Source organism: Cynocephalus volans, chromosome 4 (assembly GCF_027409185.1).
Source record: "Cynocephalus volans isolate mCynVol1 chromosome 4, mCynVol1.pri, whole genome shotgun sequence".
Lineage (NCBI taxonomy): Eukaryota > Metazoa > Chordata > Mammalia > Dermoptera > Cynocephalidae > Cynocephalus > Cynocephalus volans.
The window spans coordinates 163,155,899-163,171,798 of NC_084463.1; the positions used below are offsets into that span (position 1 = coordinate 163,155,899).

Consider the following 15,900-nt stretch of genomic DNA (forward strand, 5'->3'; position numbering starts at 1 on the left):
CTAGAACACATTCGTCACCCCAAAAGGAATCCCCGTGCCCATTAGCAGTCACTCCCAGTCCCCCGTGGTTCCCCTGGCCTCTGGCAACCACTAATCCACTGTCTCTATGGTAAGAACAGGCAAGTTCTGGGCATCTCGTGTGAACGGAGTCATACCCTCTGGCCTTCAGTGCCTGGCTTTCCATAGTGTGGCGTTTTTGAGGTTCATCCATGCTGTAGCGTGTCGGTGCCTCATCTCGTCACGGCTGGGTAGTATTCTGTTGTGTGCACAGACCACGTTTTGTTTATCCCTTCCGGACACCGTCTGTTCCGTGTTTCTGCTGGAGCTCGATGCATCTTCTCCTGTGGGGACAAACCCTCGCGGCATATTTTTTCAGTGGTGAAATGCCCCGGGGTCTGGGCCACTGATGTGGGCAAGCTTCTGGGAGCGTTCCTGCTGTGGACTCCAGCTTCTTATGCCAAGGTCTTGGGGTTTGCTACTCTCTTGATCAGCAAACACCTTCTGAGCACTTAATGTACACCAGTTGTATTCCAGGCCTGGGGGCACCGAACAGATGCTCCTCTGAGTGCCCCTCATGGACCTTTGGGTCAGGCTGCTGGCCCAGGCGCGTGGCTGCTGCTAGGGGTTGTGGTGGCTTCTGAGGCCTTCGGGGGGAGCAGCCAAGGTGCAAAGAGCCACATTGACCTCTCTGAGGGTGCAGTCAGACTCCAAGTGGAAGGGATGGTCAGGGAGGGTATGCATCGGGTCAGGAAAGAGACAGGACCCACTTTGAACAGTGGGGACGTCTCTAACAGGTCATGTCGGAAGGCAGTAGAAGGCTGAGCCAGATGCTAAGGAACCCGGGTGCCAGCCTTGGGCGTGTCTTGCCGTTTGCCTTGGAAGGGGAGAAAGGATTCCGTTCTGTGTGGTTGTGTGCTTGGCCAGCTCTGAACGCAGAGCACAGGCAGTGGAAGAAAGGCGCCTTCTGGGGTGACAAACGGCCCTCTCTTTGAAGAGGTAATCAGGCTCCCGGTGTCCCACCCCCAGTCCCAAGGAGGACTTTACAGGGCAGCTGCGGCTGATCCCTTGATGAATTGGGAGAAGAACAAAGGTCTGGAAATGCCGAGCTGATGAACAGGTTTCATCTGGACGGCATTGCAGCGCACAGATCAGATTTACAGGACGGAGTGGTGATGGTGGGCGGGTCCTCGCAGCCCCTCCAGGTGGGGTCTCCTTGCTGGCCTTTTCTGCGACAGCTGTGCTGGAATCAGCTCCCAGCAGCCCGGTTAATGCACAGTCGTGGCAGCTCCATCTGAAGACCAGCTAGTTACCATCATCAGTACCAGCTGGAGCCACCAGTCGCTTCCTCGCTGGCTTATTCTGGGAGGCAGCCCTGAGTGCCCCTGCCCACCTGCAGGGCCCACCCAGGTGTCCTGACATGTGCAGGTTGGGGCTGTGTTCATGGGACCTGCCCCACTGTATGCAAGGCCTGACGGGTGTGGGCTGAGGTCCTGTGGGTGCCACCCCGGCTCTCCCTCCGCTTCCCCACGGTGCCTGCAGTCACTGTTTCTCCAGCCTCCCAGACTAGGAATTCCAGGGCTGTGCTGACTTCACACCTGGACACCTCCTGAGCCCCCTTCCCAAGTCTAGAGCCCTCGGGGTTGGAAGCTTCAGCCCCTTGGATGCCCTTAGCTACACTCAGCCCATCCTGTGACCCTCCAGTGGGCCCCTCAAGACTGAGCTCGTCATGTGCCCCAAGATGCAATTTTATTTGTGAAAGTGACCAGGATCCATCCTCTCCCTAAGGGGTCTCTGATGACCCTCAGGCTCCACCCCTCCCGCCCTCTGGCCATGCTCCTGAGCAGATGCCAGGCCCGGGACAGCCCAGCATGGGCTTCCCCCAAACACTTCCATTCGTCCCGACCTCTGTCCCGAGCCCCAGACTCAGCTGCCTTCAGCCCGTTCTCCTAGCAGCCTGGGGTCACCTCATATACCATGGTCTCATGGCTGGGGACAACCTGCCCCCGCCACCCACTCCACCTACCAGTGAGGGTCTCCCCTTCCAAAGTGGCAGTGTCGTGGTTGGGGCCTGGAGGCTGAGGCCATAGCTCTTCACACCCATCCAGCACTTGAGCTCTCTCCTGCCACGGGTCATCATCATCATTGTCATCGTCATCGTCATTGTCATTTCACTTGTCGGTGAGCCGCCTTGTCTCTCAAAGCAGAAGGAGCTCGGTGGGGTACAGCTCAAGTTGGGGTCTCTGTGCTAACCCCTGGTGGGGGCTTGATCACACCAGGTCAGGAGTAACCTCGTCCCCTTCTCTGACATTCACCGTAAGTGGGTGGAGGTGACGTTGGGCACAACCATAGTAAACGCATTGTGGGAGTGACAGGAGGTGAGGCTCAGGCAGCCCCTGTCTATGGCACTGGGAGAGACGTTAGACCTCTGGGCTTTTGGGCTGCGAGCCATGTGCGTGAGGCTTTTTTATAGCATGAAACAAAGTCAGTGTAGCACTTGACTTTGGGTTTTGTGTCTTGGTGTGATAATTATTCCCCCAGACGGCAGAATTCTTTGCGCTTTAAACATGTGCTGTCAAAGCCTTGGTCTCGTGCTCACATCTCTGCGCAACCAAGTCAGTGGAAGCGGGATTCGCGGTAAGGAAACTGCCCATCAGGTGACTCTCTGGGGTCCACTGCTTTGTGGGCTGACCTGCAGACCCCACAGTGGCGGGTCCTCAGCATGGCTGAGGGTGGGCTTCTTTAGGGTCTCCCTGCTTCCCTTCCCACCTCAGTTGCTGGTCTGCAAGCGCCATGATGGGCTGGCCCGAGAGGCAGGTGTCTGTTCTGCTTGCCTTGGGAAGAGGACAGAAGCCAGCAGCTTGGAGCAGCGTAAGCTCTTGGGTATAGTTTCCTTTTTTGCAAAGCAGGGTCACAGGAACTCCTAGAGCAGGGGTTGAAAACTATGGCCCACAGGCCAGATTCAGCAGGCTGCCTGTTCTGTACCACTCTCAAGCTAAGAGTGGTTTTTGCATTTTTTAATAGCTGGAAAAAAAATCAAAAGAAAAAGATTGCATGACATGTGAAAATTGTATGGAATTCAAATTCCAGTGTCCACATACTTCGTTTTTGTTACCAATAAAGTTTTATCGGCACACAGCCATGCCTATTCATCTATCAGCTCCATGGCTGCTTTGTTGCTCCAGAGCCGTTATGGCCTCAAAGTTGAAAATATTTCTTGTCCTTTACAGAAAAAGATTTTTTTTTTTACAGAAAAATCTGTCTGCCAAGTCCTTTCCTGGCTCCAGCATTTGTGGGTATCCTAAATTCGATCCTGTTATTTCTGAATTCTGTTGACTTCGTCCTCTGCTGCGAGTCAGACCTGGGCACGTTCTGCGTGTCCCTCCTGCTCCTTAGACTCACCTGTGGGGAGCTGCATTAATGATCCTTTGCATCCTGATTTAATTGCTCCAGGTCGGGCCCAGCCATCGTTCTTTGTTTTGTTAAATTCCCTGGGTGATTTTAGCTCCTGGGCTAGTCTAATCCCCTCAGACGAGAAACTGAGGTCCATGGGGGTGCAAGGACTCCCTGAGGACGCAGAAGCCATGGGGCAGAGCTGGAGGGACCTGGCTGTGTATCCCAGAGCTGCCTGTCCCTCCTGGTGGACTTGGCAGTTTTGTCCTGTGCTGTCCAACAACAGATGACAGAAGTCTTTTTTCTGCTCAACACATGCTCAGTCTGTCTTGGATTTTTGCAGCCTGCAAAACGGAGGATTTGTCGCTTTTCTGATGAGCCAGAAATATAATCTGGCTGCAGGAGGCCTGCTGGAGCTTGCCTGTAATTGCCTCGTGTGCCTTTCATCCTCTCCCGAGAGCCAGAGAGCTTGGATGTTGTGTCTTTACCGAGTCTTCCTTTTAACATAAGCTGCTATGGGATCATCGAATCACAGCTTACCTGCTGTCATTGTGTTTCAGTTTGTTACGGCGTTTTTATGTTTGACAGTATTTTCTCCTCTGTGGCTTTTGTGGTATTGCTTTTAGTCAGCATTGATGCTTCAAGAAAAAGATTTAGCTTTTACTTCTTGGAGTAAACAGGGTAGAAAGCAATCTTAGGTTTACAGGCTCAGGCTTAGAAAAAGAAGCCCCTCAGATCTCTCTGGTCCTGACTGAGTAAGAAAGTTGTTCACAGAGAAGTGGGAGAAACTTACCCTGGTCCTGCCCTTGCTCAGCCTTTTGAAACTGTGTGTCAGGGGCTCCCCCACTGCACCTGGGGTGGGCATTGCCGATGGATCCCAGGACTCCTTCCTGCGGAGCATGCCCTGGTCTGAGACCCATGCCTTGGTACTCCAGCGGCTGCTGCCTGTGGGTCAGCAATGGTAAGGGAGGGGACACCTGTTGGCTTTGCCTATTCCAGACCATGCTGCCCATCCCAGCACAATACCCACCCCTAGGCAGGGGAGGCTGTGGGAAAGGACCCCTGAACTGGCCCCGCCACTGCTCTGTCAACGGAGGACAAGCCATCAGTGAAAATGTCATTTATCCAGCACCCCAATGAGCCAGGACACCTGGCATTTTACAGTACCTGGCAAGGTGCAGGTGGAGCTGAGGCTCCTGGGGTTGAACCTGTCTCATTTCAGGCTGGTCAAGCCTGAGGCGGGGTCAGGGTTGACTCTCATTGGCATGGCCTTGGCCTGTCCAGACCGACATCTCTGCCATCTGCAGGTGATCAATGTCGACGGGACAAAGAGGCAGACCCTCCTGGAGGACAAGCTCCCACACATCTTCGGGTTCACGCTGCTGGGGGACTTCATCTATTGGACCGACTGGCAGCGGCGCAGCATTGAGCGGGTGCACAAAGTCAAGGCCAGCCGGGATGTCATCATCGACCAGCTGCCTGACCTGATGGGCCTCAAAGCTGTGAACGTGGCCAAGGTCATTGGTGAGTCTGGGAAGCCCCAACCCGTGGCTCAGCTGTGCCGACTGGTGCAGGGAAGAAGTGACAGGTCCTTACCTGGAGCATGAGTGTCCAGCTAGGGTGCCCACTCTGGGGATGGGCAGGGCAGGAAATGGTAACACGGGCAGATGGGTGTGGGGCTGGTGTATTGACCAGAGATGCTGACTGGGTAGTGGTTATGGACTGGGAATGCTGGTGGTAATTGTTGCAGCAGTGGTTAACATATGTTGAGCGTCTGCTGTGTGCCAGGCCCTGGCTAAGGACCTTTGTGGCCAAAGCAACCCTACATGCTAATTGCAGTGACTGCCCCATTTACCCTGGGGAGAGGGAGGCAGCTGATGGATGGCCAAGCTCAGGACTCACCCCCGGGTCTGCTTTGACCTCATTGCTGGGCTGGGCCGTGATTGCTGTTTGCTGTGGCCAGGCGTGGACCCTCAGACTCACACCTTTCACCTAAAAGCCAGGGTTTGCAGAAAGCTCACTTAGGAGGTCTTTGTTTGACACAGTAATTTGACTCTCTCTGAAAAGGATTTCAAAAGCAGGTCAGCAAGTTAGACTGGAGAGAGCAGCGTCCAGGTGTGGTGGGGGGGAGGACAGGACCATGCGGGCTGTGTTCCTGGCTCGGCACAGGTGCCTGTGCTGCACATGCATGTTGTAGGTGCTCAACAAATCTTGGCTGGACGAATGAATGAATGAATGAACGAACAGAGCACCCAGTGCTTGCCATCCAGTTGCTTAGAGTCTGGTCAGCGAGAGGCTCTGAGTTAGCTCTACTTCCGGGCAATGGCTGTAGCTGAGGTGTTGGAGGGGTGTCTGGCTTTGAAATATGAGGGAGGTCAATGAGTTTGGGATTGAGGCAGGAGGTAGGAGAGCGGAAAGGACAGCTGAGCAGAGGCCTAGAGGGGAGGCAGCGTGCGGTGACCTTGGGAGCAGCTAGTGTTTCCTGTCCCTGCAGACTTTGTCACACTCTGCACTCCCGATGCCAAGATGATGGGATAGATGAACTCAGTCTTACCAGCCACCTTTAAAAACACATCCATCATCCGCTGTTGAGGGCAAGACCCACCTGCGAGTGATTGTTCAAAAACCAATAACCCTAGAGATAAGAAGAAAGGTCGCGTCTGTGGGGCTGCGATTTAAAGTTGAGAAGTTGGGCTCATCTCTCTCTCTTTCTCCTGAATCTCATTTACTGAGGGAGATGGGAAAAAGAATTCTTTTTTTAGCTTAAATACTTAACACTAAATTAAAGCCAATTTTCACAGCACTTAGATAGATGACTGAGATTAACAGTCTGGCCAAAAATAACATGCTAATACCGTCTGCTTTCATGAAAAAGAGGCGCCTTGACAGTCCTGGGTGACTCTTGAGTTTTCAAGGTTGCTGACAGTGGCTGTGAAGTGGAAGAAGCATTCTGGAAGAATCTCAAGAGCCAGTCCTGTTAGCTGGCAAGGAGTCGAGGCCCCCGGAGGGGTGGCTTGCCCTGTCACTCCTCATGACCCTGTCGCCTCCTTCCCCAGCTGGAGCTCAGGCCAGGAGGCTGGACTGCCTGGGCTGGTGTTCTTGTTGAGCTGCTACCTAAGTTCCTAGCCACGTCCCCTCCAGTAGCCTCTCTGTGCTTTAGTTTCCTCTACTGAAAAGTGAGCCTAGCTCCTATCACCTTTGTTGATGGAGTGAGTTAAAACAGGCGATGCCCCGGGACCAGTGCCTGGGGCAGGGCAGGGCTGCTGCTGTTACCCTACACCCACTTGACTCTGCTGGGGAGAGCCGGCTGCCATCATCGGGGGTCTCTCCCACCCCCCACCTCCTGTCCCCATTTGCCATGGAGCAGGAATATGCCACGCAACACTGGCTCAGCTGCACCCTTCCCTTTGCTGGGCTGTTTTGTTCAGAGCCTGTGTGTTTTCTTCCAGGAACCAACCCGTGTGCAGACGGGAACGGGGGATGCAGCCACCTGTGCTTCTTTACACCCCGTGCGACCCGGTGCGGCTGCCCCATTGGCCTGGAGCTGCTGAGCGACATGAAGACCTGTATTGTGCCCGAGGCCTTCCTGGTCTTCACCAGCAGAGCAGCCATCCACAGGATCTCCCTGGAGACCAACAACAACGATGTGGCCATCCCGCTCACGGGCGTCAAAGAGGCCTCTGCACTGGACTTTGATGTGTCCAACAACCACATCTACTGGACAGACGTCAGCCTGAAGGTACCGCTTGCTAGATCGCGTTCCCGGGCAGCTTTTGTATGAAAATCTTGCCTGTAATGTTACCACCTCAAAGGCTTACACATTTTTTTTAAAGAACTATAATATTTATTGTAACTTGATGGAAGCTAATAAAATTTTAGCAAACCTATTTTAATAAACACATATGAATGGTTATAATGAGCAGATCCAGTAAATGCACACATGGCGTTTTTGTAGAATGCTTGTGTAAATGTGAAACATTTGTTATAAATTGACATTGACTTTAGACTCACCTCACCAGCTTCCATTTGCTTAGCAAACTCTTTCTTCATTCATAGTGCAAACATAAACATCCTGGATAAATACAGGAAAAGACTTTTTGTCTTCTAAAGCAGGGTTTGGCAGACTGGTCCATGGGCTGGCCTCCTGACTTTATAAATAAAGTTTTATTGGAACATGGTGATGCCTATTTGTTTATGGATTGTCTGCAACTGCTCTTGCGTGACGTGTCTGTATGGTCTGTGAAGCCTAAAATATCTCCTACCGGCCCCTTCACACATCCCTGTTCTGGAGTATTGGATGACTAAGACAGTTTAATCTATCTTTTATTCTCCTGTTTGTATTACACATCTTTTAAATATTTATCTGATTTTAAGTCACAAGGGTTCTTTGTAGAAAAAGGAAAATATACAGAAAAGTATAAAGAAACTAAAAATCACCCATAACCTCGCCAGCCAGTCAACTGTTGCTGACACCTCGGTGGATTTCCTTCAGGTTTTTTTTCTTAAAGACATTATGTCTTATAATCATAATCACATGCGTAGACTCACATGCATAGAATTCTGTGTCCTGACTTTTTCACTTAACATTATAGCAGGTATTTTATTAAGCCAAAACAAACTCTGCAATATAATTTTTTTAAACATGTAGACTATTCCTCTGCACAGATATATCCTGTTAGACTCAATCATTCTCTTATAAACATTCTGGTCATTCCACTTTTTCCTAATTCTAAGCAATACCGCAGTAATAAACATTTCTGTGTGATTTCAAATAGTTGTATTTTTATAGTTCCTTGAGATAAAATTTCGGGAAGAAGATTACTGGTCAAAAGGATACAAGTATTTTTAAAGGTCATATATCAATATCCGATTTGCTTTTCCCAAAAAGGTTGTATTTTACTGCATTTCCAATGTTCATTTTAGAAGTTTCCATTATGGTGGTTGATAGTTGCTCCAGGTGGCCAAGCACCTCACGGTTAGATGTCTGCAGGAGATGCTGGCTCCTAAAATGTGGCCCTTTCCCTCCGCCTCTGCTCCCAGACCATCAGCCGAGCCTTCATGAACGGGAGCTCAGTGGAGCATGTGATCGAGTTTGGCCTCGACTACCCTGAAGGCATGGCTGTCGACTGGATGGGCAAGAACCTCTACTGGGCCGACACTGGGACCAACAGGATTGAAGTGGCCCGGCTAGACGGGCAGTTCCGGCAGGTACTCGTGTGGAGGGACTTGGACAACCCGAGGTCATTAGCCCTGGATCCCACCAAGGGGTAAGGACTGTTTTTGTCCATGGTGTGCGTCCCTGTCCCCTCCCTCCCTCTCTGCATCAGCCAGCATGGTGATGCTGCCTGGGCCATAGTGGGAGGCGGTCCTGGCATGCTGTGGTTAGAGTCATACTGACCGTCATCAGCCTGGAAGGTGGCCCGGGCTTGTGGGACCCTCGGAGGTCATCGAGTTCATTCACAGAGGAGGCTGGGGCTGGAGCAGGAGGGGTGCAAGTGGCTGGGTCAGGCCTGTGCTGGCACTGGCACCCGCAGTTTCGTCCAAGAGTCCAGGGAGTTTGCATGGGGTGGGTCTCTGTGTCTCTGGTTTTACTGATGCAGAAACTGAGGCTCAGAGAAACAAAGTGCCTTACATAGGGTTGTGTGGCCAGTTAGAGCAGGGCTGGGCCAAGAAGTGCTATCCTGGCTCCTGTCCAGGCCTCCTTTCCCTGCACTATGTGCCCAATTCTGTGACCTGAGAGCCGGCTTTGAGGTCCTCGGATTTCAGGCTGCTCAGACACTTCTTGCAGGCCAGCAATTAAGACCCACCTCACCAGGCACAAGCATGCTCTTATCTGCCAGGCAGCCTAGGGGTCCTGCCTTGGGCACAGGGGCCAGACAGGGCCAGGCCGGAGTCTCTCTCTGGACCTGAGTTTCCTTTTCTGTGAAGCTGGCACAGTGCCCATCCCATAAAGCACCTGTGATGTGTATGGAGCAGCCCAAACCCTGCCTGTCGCATGCTCGATTAGGGAAGGAGGGGCGATTTCAGGATGGCAGCATAGAGAGAAAGAGGTCCAGGTTTTAGCAGACGGGCAAGTGAAACTTACAAAATTCTGGAATGAGGATGGGTTTCCTTTTCCGGATCTGCTGAAGAAGAGGGAAGCAGGAGCCCTTGATGGAGATGGCGTAGAGCTGAGTTTGAAGCCTGCTCCAGTGATGACACCTCCTTTGTCTTGGGCTCTGTTTTCTGCCCTCCTTGAGTAAAAGGACTGTCCATCCCGACAGGCCTGTGTTCATCCTGGTTGACACTGTCCCCCAGCAGCCCGTCAAGCTTAGGTAGCATTTGTCCTGATGGAAGTGCCCCAGCTCGGATGTTCTATCATCTGGTTGTCCTGTCTGTGCACCTGTTTTTGTGTTTGTAAATGGGTATTTACTGCTGCGGAAATTCAGGGGGTAGCTCAGTGACAGCCCCTGGAGGGGTGTTTGGCTCATAACAGAGGCTCAGCAAGGGTCTTGCTCCTTCCCTGCCTCCTGGAGGGACGTCACTGATGCAGTGTTCTCCAGGAAGGGGAGGGCTGGGTCGAGGAGATGATGGCGGTCCATCTGCCCCACTGTGACAGTGGACTGGCCTGAGCACTCCCTGCCCTCCTCCTGGTTGCCTTCCAGCTACATCTACTGGACCGAGTGGGGTGGCAAGCCCAGGATCGTGCGGGCCTTCATGGATGGGACCAACTGCATGACGCTGGTGGACAAGGTGGGCCGAGCCAATGACCTCACCATCGACTATGCCGACCAGCGTCTCTACTGGACCGACCTGGACACCAATATGATTGAATCGTCCAACATGCTGGGTGAGGCTGGGCAGGGGCATTGAAGGCAGGCAGCAGGGCCTTGGCCATATCTCAGCCCCCACTGCGCTGTCCCTCGGCCTGTAGGAGGTGTGGACATATCCGTGAGTGCTCATCAGCCCCACCCCCTTCTCGGGGGTTTGTCCCTGAGCACCCCATGGTGATGTTACTATTGTTGTGTTGAGAGAGGCCCTAGTGACAGCTGTTTCCTGTGCACCTACTGGGTGCCAGGTCCCACCAAGCACTGTGCCAGGACTCTAATTTGACTCTACACCATGTGATGGAGGAACTGAGGCCCAGAGAGGTCATGTGACTCACTTGAGGTCACCAAGCTAGTGAGTCATAGAGCCCTACTGAGACGTCAGGGCCAGCGCTCAGTCTCTGCCCAGCCCTGAGCACCTCCTGGGTGCCAGGCATTGTGCTGGGATCAGTCACGGATGCCAGCACCCGTGGGTCAGCATTCTCATCTTCCTGTTACAGAGGATGAAAATGAGGCTCAGGGAAGTTTTTAAAAAACCTCTCCCAAGTTATCCAGAACCCAGAATGCAGGACTTCGTACTCTGTTCTGCTGGAGGAGAGTGGTTATGTTAGCTGTCCTGGCTCATACACCAGCTGACAGGGACTGCTGTGCTCAACAAAAGACCCCCTACCCTCCCTCCCCTAGTTGGGAAAATGAAAGGTCAGAGTGGGCAGAAGCTCTGAGGGACTCCAGGCAGCCCTCAGTTTCAGGGCAGACAAGGAGGGTGAGAGTGTGGCCAGTCGAGCTGCACGGGGGCAGTCACCCAGGCAGCCCCGGCTTTTGGTTCCTGGCAGAGAGGCTTCTGGTGATCATGGGCTGGCCGATTGAAACCTGGGTCTCCCAGAGCCTCTGAGAGCTGTCCAGCACTGTGGAGCCTGCCAGTAGAGGCAGAGGGAATTTGGCTTCCTTCCTAATCACTGCTGCTGCCATCCATGGTGGGTGTGGTTGTGTCCATTCTACAAATGAGGAAACTGAGGTATGGGAGAGGTGAATGCCTTGTTTCAGGTACTACGTAGGCAGAGTTGGAACTAGAAACTCAGTGTCCTGGTTTCTGCTTGGATTGGGCTGCACCCACCAACTCTGACTGCCTGGTTTGTGAGGCCAAGGGCACGGTTCAAATGCATCTTCCAGGCCATCACCCCAGCTCCCCAGTGCATCGCATGACCTTACTCAGACAAGAAACCAATCAGAGCACAGCTCTGGCTGCCTCAAATGATTAAGCTCATTAATCACCCCAGAGTAAGGGGAGACTCAGATGAAAACCCGTAAAAGCCCTGGAAACTTGCACAACCCTGCAAATTGAGGGTGGCCACGTGCACTGGGTCTGCTGTCACTCCATTCGTGTTTTCTGTTTAATGCTCTGGACGTCTACTGAGCGCTCATTTAATAACATGGAAGGCCTGGGCTTGTTGCCGGGGGAGTGAAAGGTGAGTAACGATGTCTGACTTGGTAGGAGCCTGTGTGGAACGTGAACGTGTAGCCTCGCTGCCTGGGTTGTCGTGTAGCCTCGCTGCCTGGGTTGTGATCCTGGCCCCGCCACTCAGTGACTGTGTAACTTTAGCCAAGTCACTTAACATTCTGTGCCTCAGTTTAATAGTACCTCCTTCTCAGAATTGTTGTAGTGGGAATTAATTGAGATAATGTGGACGAAAGCACTTTTGACAGTGACTGGCACCCCAGTAAGTGCTCTCTGAGTGTTCTTGAGATTCGTCCACATTGCTGTGTCATTTCCATTATATGAGGACTCCACCGTTTACTGTTGACGTTCATCTGGGTTGTTTCCAGCTTGTGGCTATGACAAATACTCACTGCTGTGAACATTCTGTGTATGTGATTTTGGTGGGTATTGTGTGCGTTCTCTTGCCTGTACACTCGGGAGTAGAATTGCTGGGTAGCTGGATGTTCGGCTTTGATGGATTCTGCCTGTTTTCCAAAGTGGTTGAACACTTTAAGCCTTCGACACAGTAGCCAGGCTGCAGGTGGAAGCAGTGTGCCCGACAGGGCGCTCTGTGCTCTGTGCCTGGCCCTGCCGATGCTGACAGCGTGCTTGTGTGTCTCCACGCAGGTCAGGAGCGGATTGTGATTGCTGACGACCTCCCGCACCCCTTTGGCCTGACTCAGTACAGCGATTACATCTACTGGACGGACTGGAACCTGCACAGCATCGAGCGGGCCGACAAGATCAGCGGCCGGAACCGCACCCTCATCCAGGGCCATCTGGACTTTGTGATGGACATCCTGGTGTTCCACTCCTCCCGCCAGGATGGCCTCAACGACTGCATGCACAACAACGGGCAGTGCGGGCAGCTGTGCCTTGCCATCCCTGGTGGCCACCGCTGTAGCTGTGCCTCACACTATACCCTGGACCCCAGTAGCCGCAACTGTAGCCGTAAGTGCCTTGTTTCCTCTCGCACCTCACCCCCACATCAGATCAGCATGGCTCTGTGTATCAGTCTGTTTTGTGTTGCTATAACAATACCTGAGACTGGGTAATTTATAAAGAAAAGAGGTTTATCTGGCTTACGATTCTGGGACAGCTGCATCTGGTGCAGACCTCAGGCTGCTTCTACTCATGGAGGAAAGCAGCAGGCAGCTGGCAGGTACAAGCAGATCATGTGAGAGGAAGCAAGAGAGGGGAAGGTGCCAGGGTCCTATAAACAACCAGCTCTCGTGGGAACTAATAAAACAAGAACTCACTACCCCCACCCCACAGGGAGAGCATTAATTCATTCTTGAGGAGATTCCATAGGAGGATCTTTGGATGTGAAAACCAGTCACTGGGGGAGAGCACTCTCATATTGCCAGCAGCATTCTAGGTGCTTCCCATGGCACTCATTCATTCTTCAGGCCTGTCACAATCCCTGTTTCATAGACAAGGAAGCTAAGGCACAGAGATGTGCAGCAACCCACCCAAGGCCCCACAGCTGGAAAGGTTTAAGCCAGGCTTGACTCAAGCAGGCTGGCTTCAGAATCCTTGCTCTTGACCCTTGGCCAGGAGGTCTCAGGTCAGCTTGTGTAATCCTCACACTGACCCTCTGAATTAGGTGGGCCTTTTTGTCCTCATTTCAGTGATAAGAAAAGTGAGGTTCAGAGAGCCCAGGAGCTGCTTTCCCACAGCCCCTCACTGAGTACAGGTGTGTCCTGCTGGCAGGCTTTTCTCCCACTTGGGACATCCACAGGGCAACTCAACTTCTATGCAGCACTTGACAGTTTATAAAGCTCTTTGTCCTCCGGGGCCTTGTCTGATCCTCACACAGTCCTGGGCGCTAGCGGGGGGCCTCGCCTATCCTAGTTGTATTGATGAGGGACTTGAGGCTTTGAAAGGCGAGGGGCTTGTTTCAGGCCCCAAGCTGGTGCATGATGGGTCTGGGGCCAGAGCCCGGGACATCCTGTGCCTGGGCTCCCTTCGGTCCTGTAGCTTGCCCCACTTCCTTGGGACCATGACCTTGAAGGTTCAAGTGGAGGTTCAGGTAACCCATGACCAGGAGGGGATGCTGTTCATCTGGGTCCCCTCTCCTGTGGTTGGCAGACCTGGGGTGACACTCTGACGGTAGCTACAACTGGGGCCTCCCCGTGCTCTCAGAACCGCAGTTTCTGAACCCAGGCAGCTTGGGTCTGTCTTCGGCCGTGAGGGCGGGGTCATCCTCTACTTCCCAGCTCCTTTGAAAACCGCAGAAAGCAGACCACAGGGAGGCTGAGTTTCTTACGGAGCCTCTGATAGTCGGCTCCCAGGCCCAGCCTGATTCCCAGCTCTGCTGTCAGCTTCATGTGCTGCTCAGAGACACCCCCAGGGAGTGTCCCCTCCTGGTGTCATTGTTTTTGCTGTTTTCAGTGTTCACTCAAGCACATAGAGGCACATTACACAGTTATCTGAGCACCCGTGTGTTTGTGGGAGTGCATTTGATGTTTACTACCATTACCTTCCTTAGAAAATATTGAAACTACGTGGATGCATATAACATAGAAATATTCCCCATAATCCACCCCCGAGAAAGAGCTTTGCGTGCTTTGGCGTTTTTCCATGTACGTCTAGTGGGTGTGAATGCAGCTGCACTTCTGGTTCCCCAGCCCACTGCCTCTCCAGCTTCGACGCTGACGCGCAGCCCTTCGTCTCTGCCTCTCTCTAGCCCCCACCACCTTCTTGCTGTTCAGCCAGAAATGTGCAATCAGCCGGATGATCCCCGACGACCAGCACAGCCCAGACCTCATCCTGCCGCTGCACGGGCTGAGGAACGTCAAGGCCATCGACTATGACCCACTGGACAAGTTCATCTACTGGGTGGACGGGCGCCAGAACATCAAGCGAGCCAGGGACGATGGGACCCAGGTGAGTGTCCCGGGGCGGGTGGGGTGGGGGCTTCCACGAGCAGCGCCCCCTGGTGGTTTCTAGGCTGCTGCCCCCTTTTCACAGCCTGTCGAGGAGGGGGACCCCAACAGAGCTCGGTGCTATTAAACAATGATTTGGACCCCAGTTAAATAATTGGAGAGTATAAATCCGAGCAGTGTGAAACCCTTGAACTGGGATCATATGCAAAGACTGGATTTCACAGTTGTTTATGTAGTTGTTGTGGGGTAAAACCCCACGGTATTGTTTTCTTTCCAAGGTGGTTTTGTGTCATGTAGGGCTGGTTGGTATTGGTTAGTCTAAATTTATCCTTTACTTTATAGGAATTGTACTGCTATAATGAAGTTCTGCTGTAATGAAGTATACGCACTTCTAAAAGTCACCACACCATGCAGAATTGCACAGTGCAAATGACAGAGCTTATGGGAAATGTGGCCAGGCGACAATACTCATGAGCTCCATCAGTGACACGTTAGAAAAAAGATAGGAACCTGGCAAATACAGGAGCACCTTTTGGTGCACATAAGTGGTTAAGCATACAAACCTTACAAAATGTGCATACATAAATAGTACAGTAAATTATAGTGCTTTTCCTTGAAAAGACGTGAAGTTGGTTTGTGAAGGTGCGCGTTGGGAGGGTTGCAGCTTGTGAGTTTTTATGAAACGGTGGAAGGAGGATTGTGTGAAATCAGGTGGAAAGTTCTAACGCTGGGTGCGGACGGGTGAGGCTCATGGCGCCTGTCCAGGGAGGAGGAAGATGTTGGAGGTGTGTCGTTAGTGTGTCCCTCCGTGGGTCAGTGCTGGGAGAGATTTTCTGCATTTGTGTAATGTTTCCCGCGGATGAAATTTTGCATAAGCAGATGTGAAATCTGTGTTGTGCTCAACACCGTGTTGGAACCAATTTGCGTTTGCAAAATGAGCGTTGTAGCAGAAGCAACCACTTTACAATGCTAGGTTTGTGTTCCTGTTCCAGGAAGGATGTTTTCACTGGCTTTGGGGCCTACCTGGCGTCTCTGCCTACCTGTGAGGGGGCCAGTGGGGCATGGTGTGTGTCATTAGTGTGGCATTCGAGGACCTGAATGGCTCCTGGTGCTGGTTTCACAGACTCCTTTTAAAAATCTACAGAACCAAGCATTTCGTTCGCCCTTGCGTGGTCAGTGTAGGAGCTTGTGTTATCCTGGCAAATCTGCTATCTCTCTAATAGTAATGCAGACATGCTTGTTTGTAGAGATTTTCACATGACTTTCGGTGTCTGTGGAGTAGATATTGCCACCCTGCACCCTGAGCTGGAGGCTGCAGCTGCCTGTGAAGGCTGCGCAT

The 15,900-nt window shown here is 52.4% G+C and overlaps 1 protein-coding gene across 1 annotated transcript in view; it reads left to right on the forward strand.

Moving 5' to 3' along the window:
* LRP5 (LDL receptor related protein 5) overlaps positions 1–15,900 on the forward strand; it is a 110,542-nt gene that overhangs the window by 69,465 nt on the left and 25,177 nt on the right. The window contains exons 8-13 of the mRNA XM_063092971.1: positions 4,698–4,914; positions 6,840–7,129; positions 8,431–8,657; positions 10,035–10,219; positions 12,301–12,624; positions 14,363–14,562. Coding sequence (XP_062949041.1) covers positions 4,698–4,914; positions 6,840–7,129; positions 8,431–8,657; positions 10,035–10,219; positions 12,301–12,624; positions 14,363–14,562 — 1,443 coding nt within the window. The remainder of the gene's footprint in view (positions 1–4,697; positions 4,915–6,839; positions 7,130–8,430; positions 8,658–10,034; positions 10,220–12,300; positions 12,625–14,362; positions 14,563–15,900) is intronic.